The 19,678-nt window shown below is 36.6% G+C and overlaps 1 protein-coding gene and 1 long non-coding RNA gene across 2 annotated transcripts in view; both read right to left on the minus strand.

Moving 5' to 3' along the window:
- The window catches only part of LOC134655444 (uncharacterized), an 89,750-nt gene that overhangs the window by 43,006 nt on the left and 27,066 nt on the right, over nucleotides 1-19,678 (minus strand). The gene's annotated exons all lie outside the window — the stretch shown is intronic.
- LOC134655391 (uncharacterized) lies at nucleotides 409-17,550 on the minus strand. Its single transcript, XM_063510850.1, has 5 exons — nucleotides 16,294-17,550; nucleotides 10,517-10,618; nucleotides 4,648-4,869; nucleotides 2,316-2,472; nucleotides 409-603 (listed from the first exon to the last, which is right to left on the minus strand). The coding sequence occupies exons 1-5, from the start codon at nucleotides 17,255-17,257 to the stop codon at nucleotides 495-497; spliced, it is 1,554 nt and encodes a 517-aa protein (XP_063366920.1). The 5' UTR covers nucleotides 17,258-17,550; the 3' UTR covers nucleotides 409-494.

Genomic DNA, 19,678 nt, shown 5'->3' on the forward strand with positions numbered 1-19,678 from the left:
TGTTGGGAAGCTATAGAATTGGGAATCTGTAGCATTGGGAAGCTATAGAATTGGGAATTTGTAGCATTGGGAAGCTACAGAATTGGGAATCTGTAGTATTGGGAAGCTATAGAATTGGGAATCTGTAGTATTGGGAAGCTATAGAATTGGGAATCTGTAGTGTTGGGAAGCTATAGAATTGGGAATCTGTAGCATTGGGAATCTGTAGATTTGGAATTCTGTAGTATTGGGAATCTGTTGACATGTTTATAATTCAACTTCAGCGCCTGCAATATACATACTTACAATGGAATGTAATTCTTAACATTCTTTGCTCCATCAATAATGTCAGTCATTCTACTAACAATAAAATCTAAAAATTGCTGGACGTAACGATCCAATCATTTAAAAAAATTTATTTGTTGCAGAGATTATCTCTGAATATTGCACATAAAAAGATACAGTCTAACACGCTCTTTGAAATTCGGGTAATCGTGTTAATATTTCTATAAAAATTAAATTCTAGAAACTTCAAGATCAGGGTTGTGCCTTGCGAATTGTTCTTTCATCACTGGGTTGATGACTCTGTTCCGTTGTCTCCGCTTCACCAGTATGTAAATTACTCTGAAAAAAGCAGACGATACTATAATTGGTTCTGCTTCATATTACAGTTGTATTGTATTTAATTTCTATAGCAACCGTAAAAGCAAAACAAAAGCAACCGTAATATCATGAAAAGTATAATATTTAGTATAAATATTGATGGCGGGGTAATCATATGAAATATGGAGTTGGGTTAATTTTCTAAGTTGGGTAGAGCTGCCCCGTCGTCTAAGCCAAGGAAATGTTTTGTCGATGCTGGACACATAATTAATGTCCACAGTTAAACTTACAGGCACGTCGGCCAGATTTGAAATGCGTTGTGCGGTCAGCATAATGGATAGAGGACGGGTAATCGTCAAATTCGTCATCCACCAACCTGTTTGGTCGATATAGAGAAGCAAGCTTGCCCAGGACATCTACAGACATTAGCAGGAAAGAGGAAAATCTTGCGGATAGGAACCTTGGTTTAGAATAAATTTAAAAGTGGAAAAATTACTGTCTTGGGTGTGACGAACTCACGGCCTCTGGATCGATACTCCAGCGCTCTGACATCTGAGCCACCAAGACCTCATCCATAGGCAGCAAATCTTTCTACCATATGGGTCTAGGGGACCCGAGCGACATCTACCGTAAGAGCGTTACACTTCTTGAACGGCTACCGGAGTTCCAAGTCATATTGGAAATTCACCAGTTACGATGCGCTACCCATACTATTTTTAATTTTAAACAAGCAGAAACGTCTGCGATCGATGCTATTAAGCTTAGAATAAATTTAAAAGTGGAAAAATTACTGTCTTGGGCTGTGTTGAGGCCGTGAGTTCAATTCATCCAACACAGTAATTTTTCCACTTTTAAATCGATTCTAAGCTTAATAGCATCGATCGCAGGCGTTTCTGCTTGTTTAAAATTAGGAATCTTGGTGACTACCTTATGTGGTCGTGAAGCTCATTAGAAAACGAGGAAGAAGAAGAACGGGTTTACGACAGGTAAGGTTGCCTACCAGATATAGAACAAAATTTGCACTGGCCTTAGTTTTTTAAAGTTTAATGTAGCCTCATAGTCTTTGAGTCACTATGACCGTTACGCTACGGCTTACGTCGGCGGACAACGCGCGAACGCGGCGCGGCGCAGCGCGGCGCGGCGAGGATGAAACAAACCGTTGGTACGTATAGGTATGTCCTACTCGTACGTGAGCGATTTAGACGCGAAGCGGCGCGGCGGCCGCGCGGCGTTCGCGCGTTGTTCGCCTACGTAAGACGTAGCGTTAGTGTCCCATCAAAAAGGCAGATTATTTTGGGGAAGATTTCTATAGCATGTAGATGCAATGTTCAGTAATTGGGTTTCTATTGTTTCCCAGAATATTTTAGTTATAAGGTAAACGTACGGTGCTCGACGCGGTCCCAGTACATGTCATCTTGAAACTTAAGTCATTGTCAATAGAGGTGACAGCAGGGTGTCATCTACTGGGCATTAGCATGTCGAGCACTAGTACATTTACCTTAATGTATTGTTTGTCCGCATTTTAATTAGTCATAATTTGGTTTTTCTCAGAAACGCGCTACTTTTTAGGGTGGCCAAAAAACTAACCTAACCTGTCCTATCTAATAGAATAACCTTACGAAAATCCTGAATAGTTAAAGGTTAAGAATTATGACTAATGTTAATTTGACAATTATTACATTATGACTTTCAATAATTATGTCAAACAAAGGGAGCCGTTAGTAATTACTTACACAAATAGTCCGAGTGCGACGACCGTCAGCGCCGCATCAAAAAGGTAAAATGCCCCAGGAAAGGTGTCCATAGAGTTGACATAGATGAGGCTGGAGGTAGGCATGTAGATGGATGGCGCTATGGCTTCTGTCACTCCTATTAGCGAGCTCAGTTTCGCTGTGGAAAAAGTAAATTAAGATCAGCCAAGACAATTGCAAGTATGTATAACTCAAATAAAAAAAAAAAAAAAAATGCATTTAATTCAGACAAACATGGTCCATATTTTGTTAGTACATCTTAATCTAAATTTAATATTTATAGCTAAGGTTAACTTAAAATAAACTACTCAAATGCAACTACTCAAAAAATTCCAGAAGTGAGTCTAGATCTAGAGCCACTTATATCATGGGTGAAATCTCTTTTATGACTGGCGAACGTGTGCCATGAATGTGGCTCTAGCTTTTAGAATAGTTGCATTTGCCCCATGGGCACATAATATATTTGCAATTGCCCTGGCTGACCTTACGTACGTACACATGTATTTAGGTACTGTGAAATCATTAGAGTCACCGTTCGTTGTTGACTTTGCGTTGCCCATATATACCCATTGGGTCGTTTTCGACCCACACTGTGTACGAGCTAGTTTTATTCAGGCATATATGGGGGGGAGGGGGTTACCAGCCATTAGGGTATTTCCCGACAAATCGGTAATTTTGGTCATTTGCCAGGACGATGGTCGGAACAAGGAAATAATTGTAAGAAAATTTCACAACGAATGGAATCGAATACAAACTAAATATTGTATTGTACCTACTTGAAAGCTAAAATTACCGTGTGATCACTTTAATAGTTAATATGAACTTTTAGACTTGAACACCTAGCCGAAGAAATTGTTCTATTTAGTACAATAGGCCAACGGATAGCGATTAGCGACTAATGAGGTTCGGTAAAGCGATGGCTGTCGTTATAAGTATGTCAATGTTGTTGCGTAATCAGGCTGTGATGCACTGTTATGTCATGTTACGTTAGATGAGTACTGCACTGCTGGCATAGAGCTAATGGGTACAGAGTGGCCGCTGCAGTGAGGGCTGAAGACAACATTCGAATTCTGACTGCCTAGTGCAGTTACTGTGCGTTACTGCTGCAGTATTGAAGACATGCATTTAAATTCGTCTTTGTACTAATGATGTGTGTTATTTCATGTTTTATGTTTCTTTTTGTACAATAAAGTATTTTATTACTACTACTACTACTACTACTACTACTACATGCAGTCTGAATCCGAATGCTACCTTAAGGTGTTTTATAAAAAAAAATGTAGAATTGCCTCTGGTCTATAGCAAAGTAAGCTATAATATGTAGATAAACAAGTTGTTAAATGTGCGTCCGGGACATAGGCTAGTGACCACGTAGAAGGTCACTATCATTTTTGATAAATTATATCTTTCTAGGAATAATTATATACCACAAATTTAATCTTCTTTCTAAAAAAAAAATATGTCCTAAATAGGAATTGTCAACTATGTATTGAGTGAATAAACTATGGTCACTCGTTGCCATGATTGTACTGTCTTCAGGGTCACTTTTTAAATTGTCATTGCCTACACGAAGTACACGAAATGTCTGCACATTTTATTATGATTCATCTACATTTCTACAACTGTAAATAAATTGTCACAAGAAAACAATGACTGCACATTGGTTACGTTGATACTTACACTGTATTAAATAATAAAAACATCAACAACACGATTCAGTAACAGGTGTATTCTGATTTGAATAACAGGTCAAGAATTAGATCTGCAGTGTCAGAAGTGACATTTCTTCAACCTAAAACGTCACTTTCGACACTGAGAGTCAGATCCACATCTAATCCAGATCTAATAGGGAATATTACGCGACACTCTGCGCAGGGGGCGCCACTCCTACAATAAGTCACAATCTAAGGGTCTACCGCAAATGAGAGAGTCGAAATTTTGTTATCTAACCTCTCTATCACTCGTGCATATTCGAGCGATAAAGAGGCAGATAGCTGAGTTTCGATTTCGCGTTTCCCGATAAGCCCTTTGTAAACAAACCGCCTTGATGTATCAATGTCATAGGTATTTGATTGTCTGTGTAAACTGGTCAAAAAACAGTTTAAGGTACAGTACCTATATATAAGTTACTCTATTTATGGTATACTTAAGTCACTAGTGCTGCACTCTGGCGGAAAAACATTGTAGTAATACTCCCTATTCTTAATCGTTTGTAAATCCGTTATGTTTGTAAGCAAGTTAGCTTTTCAAACCACATTATTGTCAAGCTCGAGTTCTAACAATCAACCTATAATGCTGTCTCGCTTTAACTTACCAACTTCCTGAGAAGGTACACATTTCGTAGCGATCGACCTTATGGCGGTCAGACCACATGAACTGAAGATGTTGAACACGGGGGCAGAGTAGTACCACTGCCTCGTAGGCGCGAAAGCGAATACGAAGCATGCGGCTATCCTGCTCACTCCTGCCAGGCTGCCTATAATGCTGTCCTCTACTTGGATTTTTTTGCTGAGAACTGATATGCAGAAGAACGTGCCTGAAAAAGACAATATAGAAAAAACTTAAAAAAAAAAACCGACTTCAAAAAGGATGAAATAAAATGACCGACTTCAAACATATCAGTTGTTAACGCATAGACTTCAAAAAGGATAATATTTTATTTCATCCTTTTTGAAGTCGGTTTAATTTTTTTTGTAAAAAGTTTTTATTTTTCCATTTTTAGTTTCAATCGGTGAGTGAAAAATCAATCATCCCCTATTTTCCTACCCTTAAGGTTGGATTTTTTTTTCAAATTCATATGGGACCAACTTCGGGGTATACCCTTTCCAATAAAAAAATACTCTGTAAAAAGTTATGCATGGTATTACATAAAAAAAAAATATTAAAAAAAATACGCGTCGATTGAGAACCTCCTCCGTTTTTTTCGTCGGTTAAAAAATGGGTTATTGGTCGCAATAATTCAGTGTACATTTAATTAATAAGTCTCTCCGCATTAGATACGTACTTGCAGTTCACATACTATTTATCAGTAAAAATTATAAGAATCATTTGACATTTATTTATTATTATCAGAGATCGGACAAATTTGCGACATTGCTCGCAATAATGTGGACATGACTCCAAAATTGATTAAATAATTAATCAATCATTTAATTAATTTCTTACCTGAGGTTTAATTTTGATTCCTAATCAATAAATAACACAAAGAGTTCTTATAATGTAAATTTATTTTAAAAAATAATCAGTATGTTTTCCAATATTTCTGTAGGTACTTATTTTTTTATATCAAAAATATATTTAAGTGCTATTTATTGACTAGGGAACAAAATTAAATCTCAGGTAAAAAATTAATTAAATGATTAATTATTTAATCAAATTTGGAGTCATGTCCACATTATTGCGAGCAATGACGCCAATCTGTCCGATCTCTGATTATTATAAACTTTATTGCGCAAAATATATGCAAATGTAGTAATGACGGACTTAATGTCAATTGACATTTTTCTACCTATGAACCATATGGCCCAATCTTATAAATAAATTGGTGTAAAGGGAAACGTTTATTTAATAAATTGTTAAAAGCAAACTATACGTACAAATCAGGGATGTTGCGGATGCAGATTTTTTGACATCCGCGGATGCGGATGCGGATGCGGATTTTTAAAGGCTCACATCCGCGGATGCAGATGCGGATGCGGATGTCAAGATTAGGTACTTAGAAAAACGTCAAATATTAAATTTTTAGCATTTTTTTTATTTAAAAAAACCAAACGTTTAGTATTTGAGCAAGAATATAGGTGCGTTATATTTAATAAACAGTAACTTCGCCGACTTTTCTGGATCTAGACGATTTCGTTATAGGTAGGGGAGACCTAGGAGATTTGTGACAGAGGTGAGTTGTGACAGACGCGATTTCTCCCTACCTATGAAGGTGAGCGAGCTGGCAACAACGCTCGATTGACGCTTTAGAGACGCGCTAGTTGACTCGGTACCCGCCGGCGGCGCACGCGAAGCGGTTGCGTAGTTACGACGTCCGCGTGCAAAAAAATGCGGAAAGTAAGTTTTTCGTCAAAATTTTGATTGAATTTGTATCATATCTAATTACATGTGCGTTGTTGTGTTATTTTTTCTTAAGTTGTGTGGTTATCTAAGTCTCAAAACGTGGCATTGATTTTTTGTGTTTGCATCGTGTTTAGAAAATTTGAATTATTATTCGGACCAAGTCGTAATTTTGAGCACCTAGGAGAGTTGTGACAGCCTGTCACAACTCTCCTATTTGACTTAATTTTTCTGCTGGGTTATTTCGACACTTTTTTATTCATTTGCGATGTTTGTATGTGTGTTTGTACATTAGTATATTAAGGCCAAATCTTGCAAAGTACAGTAAATTAAAATAAAAGCTTGTGTCAAAAAAGTAATTTCCGATAAAAAATTATACTTGGTTGTGGTGTGATGTTGCATGCTGGATGACTACTTTTTTTGTTTCAGAATGCCTAATAACTACACACGAAAAACTGATAGAGGCACTGCTAGTGTCGAAATATACGACCTGGCCTTTGAAGAGGTAACATTAAGAGGTAAAAGTCTAAGAGATGCCGCGTCGTCTTACAATCTAAACTACATGTCTTTGTCAAGATATATTAAGAAGAAAGTGGCTTATCAAGCAAACCCAGTAGGCGAGGCTCCATCTATGGGTTATGCCAGTCCAACGATATTTACAGAAGAGGAGGAGAAAATATTAAGCGAGTATTTGCTAACATGTGCAGCATCTAATTATGGGCTGACAACAAAAGAAACTAGGGTCATTGCATATAAGTTAGCCAAAAAATATAATAAAATAATTCCAAAGTCATGGGAAGAGAAAGAACAGGCAGGAGAAGTGTGGCTCTAGCTATTTATGCAACGACATCCCAATTTATCTTTAATATTGCCTCAACCTACAAGCATAGCTCGCGCCACCAGCTTCAATAAAACAAACGTGGCTACTTTTTTGGAGGCTGGAGGCGAGCTGCAATACGTTTGCCATAATTGTCTATCAGATTAGATTTAAATTTTTGACTGATTATAATATGATTGATCTCAAAGCGATGCCATAATTACTCATAAGATATAATTACTTGTTATGGAAAGGTTATACGTTGTGTTTGTTGGTACTTGATGTGCTAAAAGATGATTAAACTACTTTTTGCAAAAAAAACATGTTTCATTTATTTATAATATGTGTAATGGTATTTTTTATTACTCAAACAGTCTAAATACATAGCTGTCACAACTTTCCTCGGTACCTGTCACATCTTACCTCGGTGATAGGGGAGTTGTGACAAAGGGAGTAGTCTTTCTTCTTGTTGATTTTCTCGGAAACCGTAATACTTTACTTAATTTTGATGATTGTTTTGGTAAGGGAAGGAATGGTGCTACATTTATTCACATAGGTCGTAACTGTGGAATGTTTCTGGAGCGAGATATTCTCCTAAAATTAAAAATTGTCACAACTGTCCTAGGTCTCCCCTAATGACGAAATTACCTAGCACTTACGCCGCCGCTAAGACGTTCCTGTACCGACTTGTTCGACATCCGCATCCGCATAAGCTCCGCATCGATTTTATGCGGATGCGGATGCAGATGCGGATGTTGAAAATAATGCGGATGTTCCGCGGTTGCGGATGCGGATGCGGATGTTCGCAACATCCCTGGTACAAATTACATTAAACTGATTGGTACTATGACGTAAGAGTGCCAGGACCGCACTAAACTTGAATGGTACCTACATTTAATATTAACATAGTCAAGGTTGATATGTTGATATTGAATTCGTATGATAATAAGTATTTATGAATGAACGAAAAACAATTTCAAGACAACTGCATGATAACAATACGTACAAACGTCACGTTTTGTGTCGTTTTATGATGAATATAATATTTTATTTTATTTTACATAGGTAGGAATTTAATTTATGTTTGCTTTTATTATTCGGACAACATATTTGTCGTGACATTTTTGCATATTTATATTAATTATATATTTTGGTAGGTTTTTTATTTTAATCACAGATATATTATCTGTATTGCTTTCTTTATAACACTATTTAGGTGGGTTTATTTAATAAAATAAAATAGGATTATTTTCCAAAATGTGTATAACATTTTCCTATGACCGCCTCATCAGGCGAGACCACATATCATAGATAAAGAAATATGCATCTATAATATGTAAAATTATTAGACCGTGGTAGGAACCTTTGACAGGAAACAGTAGATAAAGGTACGAGTATGTACCGAAGTAAAAGTATAGAGTTTGGCAGATATTTTTGGCGCGTTGTTCTATCCGGAAGTATTGAATAGCCACGTGAAAACTGTCACCTATTTATTGCACATGGTCTGTCCGGCCGATCTTTAAAATTTATTTTATGGCACTGTCCAACAGAGAATCTACGATTATAGTACGGTCCAATTTGGCAAAGGCAATGGGCCCGATTCTGATTTTGAAATAGACATCTACTAGATATCTTTTAGACATCACCAAGATACGATAACGATATTTTTAAGATATTACCGGTCAAATTTGGCATTTCCGCGATTCTGGAGATACTCTTGAACGATTTTCACAATGTCTAAAACGTCTCGTTATGTATTTTTAGATCTCAAAACGGTTTCGAAACGATTTTAAAACGATAATTTAACGTAAAAGTGTCATTGGTTGCCCGAATTGAGTTGCAAAAGATATCTAGTTGAAATCTAAACTAGTTGGTATCTAGCACATATCGTATCGTTCTCTTCTCTAGAACGGATCTTGTTTTCCGAATACCGCGGAATAAATGTTTTAATCAAAGGATCGAGCGTAAAGATTGCGGTGGGGCACTGAAATTTGCTCTGAAAAGTTTTCTTGGAAAAAAGTTTATTGCTCCTCTGAAAGTATCGAGCGTAACGAAATTAAAAGAGCCGGGAAAGTTCACGAAGTTTGCAAAGATTATGAAAATTTCAAGTGACTCCACCGTGATTATCGTGAAAATAGGCCTATAGAAATTTATATGCGCTTTCTTAATTTTATCTGTAGACTTTTTAAAATAACGGATTAAAATTACTTACAAACTTAATATAGGTACGTATAAACAAGAATAGAGAATAGGCTATCAATGGTTTCTTTGATTTCAAATTGCATGCGTATTATAAATAAAAATTCTATAAGATCAGAACTTTTGGCATTTTTTGATAAAAATGGCAACAGTTTACAAAAACATTAAATGATAAGGAAATGGCGTCGTATTCAAAGATTGATGCAAGAGTAATCTCCAATCGAATGCACTGTTGCTTCTACCACTTATTATCAGTTTCCTTGACCTGCCGCATGCACCGCTCAGTCTATCAGTAAACAAATCGTAGGTACGCGTATTTTTGTAGGTATTTTAATCCCGGGATACGTGTATTATTACATTTTACGTAATTACGTAAGTACGTTACGTAACATTCAGTACCTCGCGAGATTCCTAAACTAGAACAGGTCATGCAGCAAACAACTGTTGTGTCGCCGAAATTCGTTAGATGAACCTAAGGCATTTGGTTGCCGGACAATAATTAATGATTTTAGTTTGTCACCGGCCGGCCACCATTCTACCAACAGAGCTATATAGGCTTTTTCACTTCTTATGGTCTAAAAGTTCATCTTTATGTTGTGCGTAAGAGGCGACTGAAGGTAATTTTTATGCTCTAGTGCATAATGTAAAATGGAGGACTTCTTCAACTTCATATAATGGTGCGTTTATGTACTTGCTGTACAATCTACTATTTGATTGTGGTAGTATTTTCCTCATTAATATCCTTCACGGCTTTACATAAGGAGGTGCCTTGCATCATGGTCCATCATGTGTCCAACAACGGTATTGATCACCGCATTAAGGTGAGATTTTGTATCTCAGTTGTTGAGCGGCCTAGGTAAATACGTGCACCTTTAAGGACAACATTGCTTGACATTTTCACAGCGGTGCAAGGCTAATGAAGGCCAAGTTTCATTAACACCTTTTTGCCGATTGCATGCAATCGTAAATGCACTATAAACGTGGCTTTCTATCAGAAAAGGGCCCTTATGCTCCATGGGCCATCTTCTGATGGAAAGGTCCTTATGCACAGGAAGCATAAGGACCCTTCTCCGATGGAAAGCCGCAAATAGTTTTTAGTTTAACTCACCTACTAGTCCCAAGACGATGTTTATGGTACCATAAATGCTGTATTCCACCTCCGTGAGATTGAATCTTCGTATTGCATACAGATATGCCACTTGTGAGTCACCTGTAAAAAAGAAATAACCCTCAGACAAATGGTCTAAAGACATGTCTTTCATGACATGACAACCTTATCAGTACCTAGGTCTAACGGTACGATTATGTTCTTGAGATAGTGAGTTTTTGTATCGTTTTCGTCACGATCTCACTTGGCGACCGTCAAGGGGCTAAAGATGGACGCGTTTATCGTTTGTCATCGTGGCCGCCATTTTTAACAAGACACGAGTAGATGATAATAGTACAACCCTATGGTTGCAAATTATCATATTTGTATTTATCTAAGCGTACGTAGTTATTACATTATTAGGTACTAAAATAAATGTCAATGCCCCTCGAACTCAGAACAATTTTCCATCTGCTGTACTATGGATGTGGCTGTCAAATTCAGTGCCCAAGTAACAAATATGTTGTTGTTGTTTCATTGGAGGTGTACTACGAGTACTAGTAGTTTATAAAGTGCACCCTTATTATACAGTAGAGTGTGTGAATCCTTCTACGAATTAGAAACAAGAGTACCTAGCCAGTGGCGGCACGTCAAACATATCCATAGGCAAGCCGGGGCTAATTTGGCTTACATATTTCCTTTACAACTCTGCTCAAACGTCCAAAAACAGGCAAGCCGGTGGGAATCGGCTTTTATGGACGCGCCGCCACTACCTACCTCTACTACACATACGTCGTAAAAACCAACCAATACTAGGCAATGAAAAAACTGCACCTAATCTGGATATCGAGATTTTGACCACACTTCGTGTATATTAAAAAGACAAAAACGCTCTAATTAAGTAAACCTTTACAAAACTGTCAACGTCAGTTAAAATATACATTGTTGCCTTTGTTACAATGGAATAAGAGTTAAATACAGTGAAACCTGGATAATTGCAATCTCAAGGGACCGGCATTTTTTTGTCAAATAACCAGGTTTTTCATTTAAGCAGGTCGTGCCAATTAACGAGGTTCTAAAAATCGTTGTGTCAATTATAGAGGTTCTCATTAATAGAGGTTGCGTTCTGAGAAATTGCTTTTATGAAGGTTCAAATAACCATTGAAAGTAGATTGTGTGGGTTTCTGGTCTGTATATTATATAACTTGCACTTTTACACTTATTATAGTTACTGGTTATAATCATTTGGGTTTTTTAAATAATCCCTTGAATTGTAGAAGAAAGTTTTATTGGAATGTAAAAAGCATATTATGTTTATGAATTAATCAAAACTATTTCACCTACTAGTCTGTGATAGATACCCAATTAATAAATTGAATTCTAGGTGAAGATTTAAAATAATATTATCATTGATATTAAAATATTGTTTCTGCTCTCTACAAGTCTACATTATTTCAATAACAGAGGTCTTACTTATAGACTCGTTTCAATTATAGAGGTAATAAGAAGAGCTAAAATAACGGATTTTTTTTGCACAGTGTCAATTATATAGGTCTTAGTTGCGATGTGGTCAATTACAGAGGTAAAATTACGAAAAGCACTAAAATCTAAATTGCAATTATAGAGGTTCAAAAATTTCAATTATAGAGGTATTTTGGTCTCAAGGGACCGGGACCGGACCTTTGGTTGCAATTATTGAGGTTTTGCATTTATCCAGGTGTCAATTAATCAGGTTTCACTGTATTTTCAAGCGATTGTTACTTTCGGTACGGCAAACATGATATGTAAGCATGTGCCTCTGTTTAAGGCCGTTTACATTTTCCAATAGCAATGCGTATTGGATTGGTCACGGCTGTTTCGTTTGTTATCTGAGTTTTAACTAGTTGTCAATGTGACGCGTGAGTAATTTAGAATTTTTAATAATATATTGAATGAAACTCGTACTTTAGCTGTTAAAATCTACGTAACATAATTATTAGCTACTGATTGAAATCGATCAAAGAATGCAATGTTCGGAATTTAATATAAATATGTTCTTTTAAAAATTCTCATAATTATTACGAGCGCCTACAATAGGGATGATGACACATGTTGAATTTTATAACAAAATCTAGTAAAATAGATAGCAAACGAGCAAGTTATCACAATAATGTGGATATTAAAATAAAATATTGAAAAATTACAAAAATACAGGACCTGAAAGTTTCAAAATTTAAGTTTTTTTTCCACTTCCAAAAACGATAAAATTAAGGGTACCATTCGATTCCTTACATTTCATCCAGAAAAATATTGTATAGCAAACTATATACATAAACGCAATATTTCACCGACAAAAATGCAATTTTCTTGTTTTGTCCATACTACAAGATGGGCTCCCAGAGAACTTGACGTCACGTTCCCTTGTCGTTTTGTATAGGGCGTTTCGCGAGTGAAGTGCGACTGTCGGCCTTTGACTACAATTTCTGACTTTTGTGCATTATGTGCATTAATGCAATGGGTCCCATATAGACATTTGATCCTAAAAACAAACCCGATCGATTGATACCATAAATGAAAATTAGTCATGTAGCCTATTGTGTGACAGCGGCTACGTTCGTGTAACTCCTAATTAAATGAGTAATTAATCTCTATTTCATAAATAGGCATTAATTACTCATTGTGTACTATTATTGGAGTTTACTCCTTAAGAATCGATACAGGGTTATTTTTGGACCGTTAGCCATATTGTGCGAGGTGATTATAGGTAGGCTATACTGAACAACTTTTTCTATGGGACCAACTCCGAAATCACAAACATTTTTTTGACCGTTTCATACATTTTGGTCGAGTGGATGTCGACATTTTCTATGGGAAGGACACATTTTTCTTGGGATTGCGGGGTTGGTCCCATAGAAAAAGTTGTTCAGTATGACCTACCTAATCACCTCGCACAATATGGCTAACTGTCCAAAAATTACCCTGTATAAGCCGGGGAATTTTCATATAAAATTTATGGGGAGTAAAATCAAATGTTATATAGGTATGTAATGTTACGTGCGCAACTTATCTTGCGTATCCCCTAGCAACGGCTGCATGGAAATATAATCTTTGACGTCGACTGTACACTGACATTAGACTGTCTAGAGCTCTAGAGTCTCTAGACTGATATTTGAATCATATTATTTCTTATCGTGCATCTCGCCTTAAATTTTTCGCCTTATTACAAAGGAGTAAGGTGCAAAAGTGTAAACATATCTTTGACGTCGACGGTACGTGCGAAATGCATGGGATTTGAATGACATCAGTTAGTTTTCTGTTCGAATTAGCTTGATACTTAACTTTAAAGATGCAACGGCTAAGGGCCCGATTCATATTTTGAATTCGATATCTATTAGATATCTACTAGACATCACCAAGATACGACAACGATATTTTTAAGATCTAGCCTGTCAAATTTGACATTTCCGCGATTCTGGAGATACTCTTGAACGATTTCCACAATGTCTAAAACGTCTCGTAATGTATATTAGATCTCAAAACGATTTTGAAACGATCTTAATATGATAATTTAACGTAAAAGTGACATTAGTTGCCCGAATTGAGCTGCAAATATATCTAGTTGAAATCTATACTACCAGGTATCTAGTACATATCGTATCGTTTTCTTCTCTAGAACGGATCTTGTTTTCCGAATACCGCGGTAAATATCTAGAATTATTATCCTCATGACGCGTATATGTGGTTGGCATTTAGAGCGTAGGACCTTGGGCCCTATAAGTACGTACATGTCATTTGAAAGCGACAAGCTATAACAGGTCAACTCGAATGTACATTGATATCACGATAACTAAATAATATGAATCAAATATCATTCTGATGCCAGTATCCGTTCAAATTGACAGCAAATCGAAAACAATGCACTTGAGCTCGAAAATAGGCTGAAGTGAAATAATATTGATTTAAATAATGATAAGCAATATAAATTGCAATATAAATAATGATAAGTATGATAAGTCCATGTTAGAAAACTTATATCAAGAAACGAGATTTGTCTATAAAAAGTAAAGTAAGACACATATGTCTCTAACCTCTTAAGGCTCATAATACAAAAAAAAACCAGTTGACTTTAAAATCAATCGTAAAGTAAACATGAAATGGAGAAAGGAAATGCAACTCTGTTCCAATCGAAAATGGTTTAAATTACGTTGAAATAATTAGTATTACGGGTAGGACCCTGGGCCTTATTCAACTAATTCGCCGATAGATAGGTACTGTGATCAGTTGATCACGTACACCATAAGTCTATGTACGGCTGCCCTGAAACAGTGACTACTAGTGAAACACTAGCACCTTGTTATATTTAAAGCTGATATAGCCAAGCTGCTAAGTTATATTACAAGCTACTGTGACAAAGTACTAAAGTGTACTGTGACTTCTGAGACCGATTATTCTAGCAGCAGCACACTTGAATGACCAATTGTAGGCCCTATCTCGTAGCAGCACGGTTTGGGAAAGATCAGTCGAAGATGGTATGTTCATCGCCGTCATAATGACAGGTATCTCAGGTATCAACAATTCAAGATCCTATAACTACAAGAGCAGTTCAAAGTCAGAGTTCGTCAACATCAATATTGTTCTAAGGACTGATGTCACATAGCTGACCATTTTTAACAAGCTTTTATTAGGTCGACCTGTATGTAACTATGTAATGGAATCTAAGGTAACTAATTTAACCATCTTCCAAGGATCATAGCATCATGAAAATTGGCAGCTGTATGTAGTTCTGACGACAATACAATAATATGGTGCTGTCGAACTGATCTGATGATGGAGACAGGAGGTGGCCATAGGAACTCTGTGATGAAACAACGCAACCTAATTGTGTTAGGGGTTTTTAGAATTGTCTCGATGAGTATTAGTTGTCTGTCGTAAGAAAAGTACAGTCAGCGATAAAAGCTTGTACCAAAAATGAAATTTTTGCCAAAAACTTATTTAATAGATGCCCCGGGTACATAATGTACTACACTTGTATAAACACAGTTTTGGCAGGTAGGTATACAACGGTGACACCTATGTCATAATACTCGAAAATTATAATTAGGTAAATTCTTGATGAATGATCACTACCTACTTATTAGTAGAACTTCTAGCTTATTCGTAAGAATAAGAATAAAATATAATTATACACTGTTCTAGTCATTTAAGTGATAATAAACTTGTAACTTGTTATATTATGTCAGTTACCTAATTGGGTAACAAATTATGTCGAAAAATTCTTGATGTTTGATATTTTTTAAATAAAATGAGAAATAATTTCTAGCCAAATTCCCCCGAATAAATCGAAATGACGTTTGTTATTACCGCAGCGCGAACTGACGAGGCGAAATAAAGCGTCGTTTATAAAAACCGCTAATGAATGAAATTTAATTGTCTTGTTCCATAAAATAACGAAGTTAAAATGATAAAACCATCATGGTAATTAAAACTTTCGAAATATTGGCGCCGTCCTGTATAAAGGTACCTACGCGTATTAAATGTTCACACAAACAACAACACAAATATTTAGCCGAAAATACAGGTTTTCTATAGAACTAATGGGATTTTGTCAGAAATACTAAGATATTACGAAGTATAATATAAACAAACAAGACAAGAAGTGTTCGACATTTGCATTTAAAAACGAGTAATCCTATAATTTTGTTGCTTTATTATGCTTTAAGTATGTATGTACAGCTGAACAACTTGTTCGCGGAAAAAATAAATTAGGAAAACTCATATTTAAAATACCTTGCTACAGATTACCTATTGAAATCACTTACCGTATAAAGGGCCGACCATAATGATATACAGTCCAAGGATCAGAAATATCTCCAAACGACCTCCGGATGCCCTCGGTTTAAACGTCACCATCAATGTGTTCACAACAAGCCCCAACACTTCAGCTATTGCCTTTTTAAACTTGTTATCATTATCACAATCTTCATCCGTATCGTCTTCTGGAGAGACAACGTCCTCAAGTTTCAAAACACCATACAAAAAGGACCCACTGTGTAGCACTAGAAGCAGCGAAAATATGCCATAATACCCTAGAATTCTTAATAACACTCCACTTAGCACGGTCCCTACAGGAGTCCCTAAGCTGATACAAATCGACACAAGCCCTAAACGGAAAGTCCTGCTTTCTACAGACGTCCTGTCTGCCATAAAACTGTACATGCCCATGAATATAATTATATAACTTCCAGTAAACGCCGCGGGAAGTGCTTCGATAAGCACCGTCGCCGTAAGAGACACTTCATGAAAATAATAAGTTGCCAAAAGCAGCCCGCTGTTAGCAATGATCTCTCCGATCATGGGGAATAATATACAAATCTTCCTTTTCTTGTTTTTATCACTCCACGCTCCAACAAAAAGCACCATCACCGCAGGAATTGCAGTCTGAAGCGGGAATTTCCAAGCAACAACATGTGCCACTAATGTCTCAATATTTTTGATTTGTTCATCCAATCCTGTGACGTTCCGCTGCCTGATTCTGTCACAAATTTCAGTCCCATAATTTAAATTGACTCTGCAAGATTTTTCCAAATGCATATTCTGTACGGCGAACGACGAGAGCGCTGTACAAAGCATGTAAGTGAATAAGCATGGTTCCACTGTGACTTCTCTCCAGAAATTCTTAATGTCCTTTAGTATTCCCTTGGATTTTTCTGTCCACGTCCTCCTTAGGTTTCCCGTGAGCACTGTTTTAGAGTTGGTAAGATCGCCCCAGCGCATGTCGCTCATGTCGCCGGCCTTGTCGCATTCGAATTGTAAGTAAAAGTGAGAGTCGTTTAATATTTGGTTCACACACTTGATGTACGGATAGCGCGCCGCCGCGCGTATGACTACGGCGCGTTAATCCGTGTTCTTTTGAACTGTCGTTTCCGAAAAACCTGAGTTGTAAATGTCAGATTGAGCCGCGGTTACGAAAGAGCGTCGCGGGCGCTGCTGCATCCCTGACTCCGATAACGCGGTGTCTTACTGCTTATTTATTCACTACGTTACTCATCGACTTAATTTTTTCTTGATAACGCTACGAGTAACTGCAATTATTACGCGCAAAACAATATCGTTTCTTCATGCAGTACATTTGCAATATTTGTTTTACTTTCATTTGATTTTACAATAACAGAAAACTTGACAAACACTTATCCCGATTCACCCCTGTTTTATAAAAAAAATATTATAGGACAGTTATACACAGATCAACCTAGTCCCGTAGTAAGCTCAATAAGGCTTGTGTTGTGGGTTCTAGACGACGGTATATATACATAATATATTATTATATATAAATCATTTATATACATCCATAACTCAGGAACTAATATTTGTAATAAACACACAAATGCTCTTAACAGAGTTTGAACGCGGCACCTAAGTAGCTTCATAAGCAAGTTCACTGCCAACTAGGGTAATAATATTTTGCTGTAATACCTGTCACTTCTGCAAGCCATTGTATCGTAAACAACTATTACAGGACATATGCTGGTCGTGTACATTTTCGACGTAGTTACTAACCTAAACTAACCGTCATATTTATGGCAGCCATCGGGTATATCTTCTAAGATTTTAATAGGTATATTTAATGAAGCAAACAGCTTGCCTATTTTATATTGGGTCAGTTCATTAAATACATATTAAAGTGACAAATGTTTAAACTCTTTAGCTAAGTGTCGTTATCAACGGTGGTTTGCTATCGCATTTACTTTTTAAAACAAACTCATTTCGTTTGGATACTTTGTATCTATTATAGGTTATTTAACACGGTCGGTAGTAATATTACGGTCGTAGTTACGTAATTTTTAAAATTTTAACCGAGTTCTATTTAATAATATAACAACACTTTCAGTGCCAAGCGCCCCATTTGCAATACAAAATGAACATAGATACTTACGTGTTCTTGGTCTCGCAAGCACGGAAGAACAATCATAAGTATTTTCTAAACCGGACAGTATTAATTTAATACTTTAACAATATACACTTTTAAAGGGGCCCACTGATTAACAGTCCGCCGGACGGTATCGGACTGTCAGTTAGAACAAAAAGTTGACAGCTCCGAACAGCTGACAGGCCGATACCGTCCGGCGGACTGTTAATCAGTGGGCCCCTTAACAATATAGTCGTTATATTTTTTAATCTCGACATATATCTAGGTACTTAACATTCGTAAAAAATACACGAAACGTTCTTAAAAATTAAGCAAGAAACTGAACGTAGGTAAGTAATTAAAACGGTTCTTTGTATAATTTCACAAGTGTTTCTATAACAATGTCAATATCATTCACCTAAACTCCGTATTATGAAGACAAAATATTATGGACACTGTTCATCGCGTTTTAAGAGAGGCGTACCTACAGCCAAGAAATTAGAAGAGAACAAAAGATTGGCGCGCCGTGCGAAACTTGCGACGCGACGGAGATATCGGGTTTTAATTTAAAACATTTTTTACCTCATTAACTCAAAAATTGCTTGTCACATCCCTCGGCTATATCACTGCCTATTTTCTTATTTTATACTAAAATTAAACTACTGCGGTATGCAGGAATTGAAATTAAATGAAAATTAGACAAGTTTTCGTATTTTTTTTCTATCATACCAACTTTATTCTAATAAGGTTTTGGTTGGGGTGCATTTTTTCAAGGCATTTTGTAAAAACGTGTAACAATTAAGATTTAAAACTATTTACTTATTGGAGGTTGTCCATCTGCAGTAGGTACATGTTATTGACCTTTTGTGAGTTCAAAAAGGCTGTAATATATTCAAATTATTTATTTTATGAGTATCGGGTATGCATTCAGCTCGTAAAATAATCTCGATTCGGAAAACGGTAACGGATTCTTTCTTTCCTCTCAATGTGATTACTAAAACGCCATACTGGCTTTGGTACACAGGCGGCCTAGCCAAGGTGACGATCGCTATCCTTCGCCATCGAATCGCTTTGTGTCTCTCTATCACTCATCCAGATTAGTGTGACAGTGACAGTTGCGTTTCGATCGCTACGGAGCGTTAGCGATTGGCACGTTGGCTACGGGGCCGAACGAATGTACACTGATATCGGAATGATATTTAAGTCAGGTTATTTAGTTATCGTGCATTTTGATTGACTTGGTCGTACATGTATTGGCGCGGCTGTGACGTACGATAGCTAAATAACAGTGTGCGTTC

Source organism: Cydia amplana, chromosome 16, assembly GCF_948474715.1.
Source record: "Cydia amplana chromosome 16, ilCydAmpl1.1, whole genome shotgun sequence".
NCBI classification, from domain to species: Eukaryota; Metazoa; Arthropoda; class Insecta; order Lepidoptera; family Tortricidae; genus Cydia; species Cydia amplana.

What these genes read in the sequence shown, in the direction of transcription:
- LOC134655391 (XM_063510850.1), bottom strand. Translation starts at nt 17,257, where the DNA reads ATGAGCGACATGCGCTGGGGCGATCTTACCAACTCTAAAACAGTGCTC. An exon ending in TATGGTCGGCCCTTTATACG is followed by an intron (nt 10,619 to 16,293) that starts GTAAGTGATTTC and finishes TCTTTTTTACAG; the next exon opens with GTGACTCACAAGTGGCATAT. An exon ending in TGTACCTTCTCAGGAAGTTG is followed by an intron (nt 2,473 to 4,647) that starts GTAAGTTAAAGC and finishes CTTTTTCCACAG; the next exon opens with CGAAACTGAGCTCGCTAATA.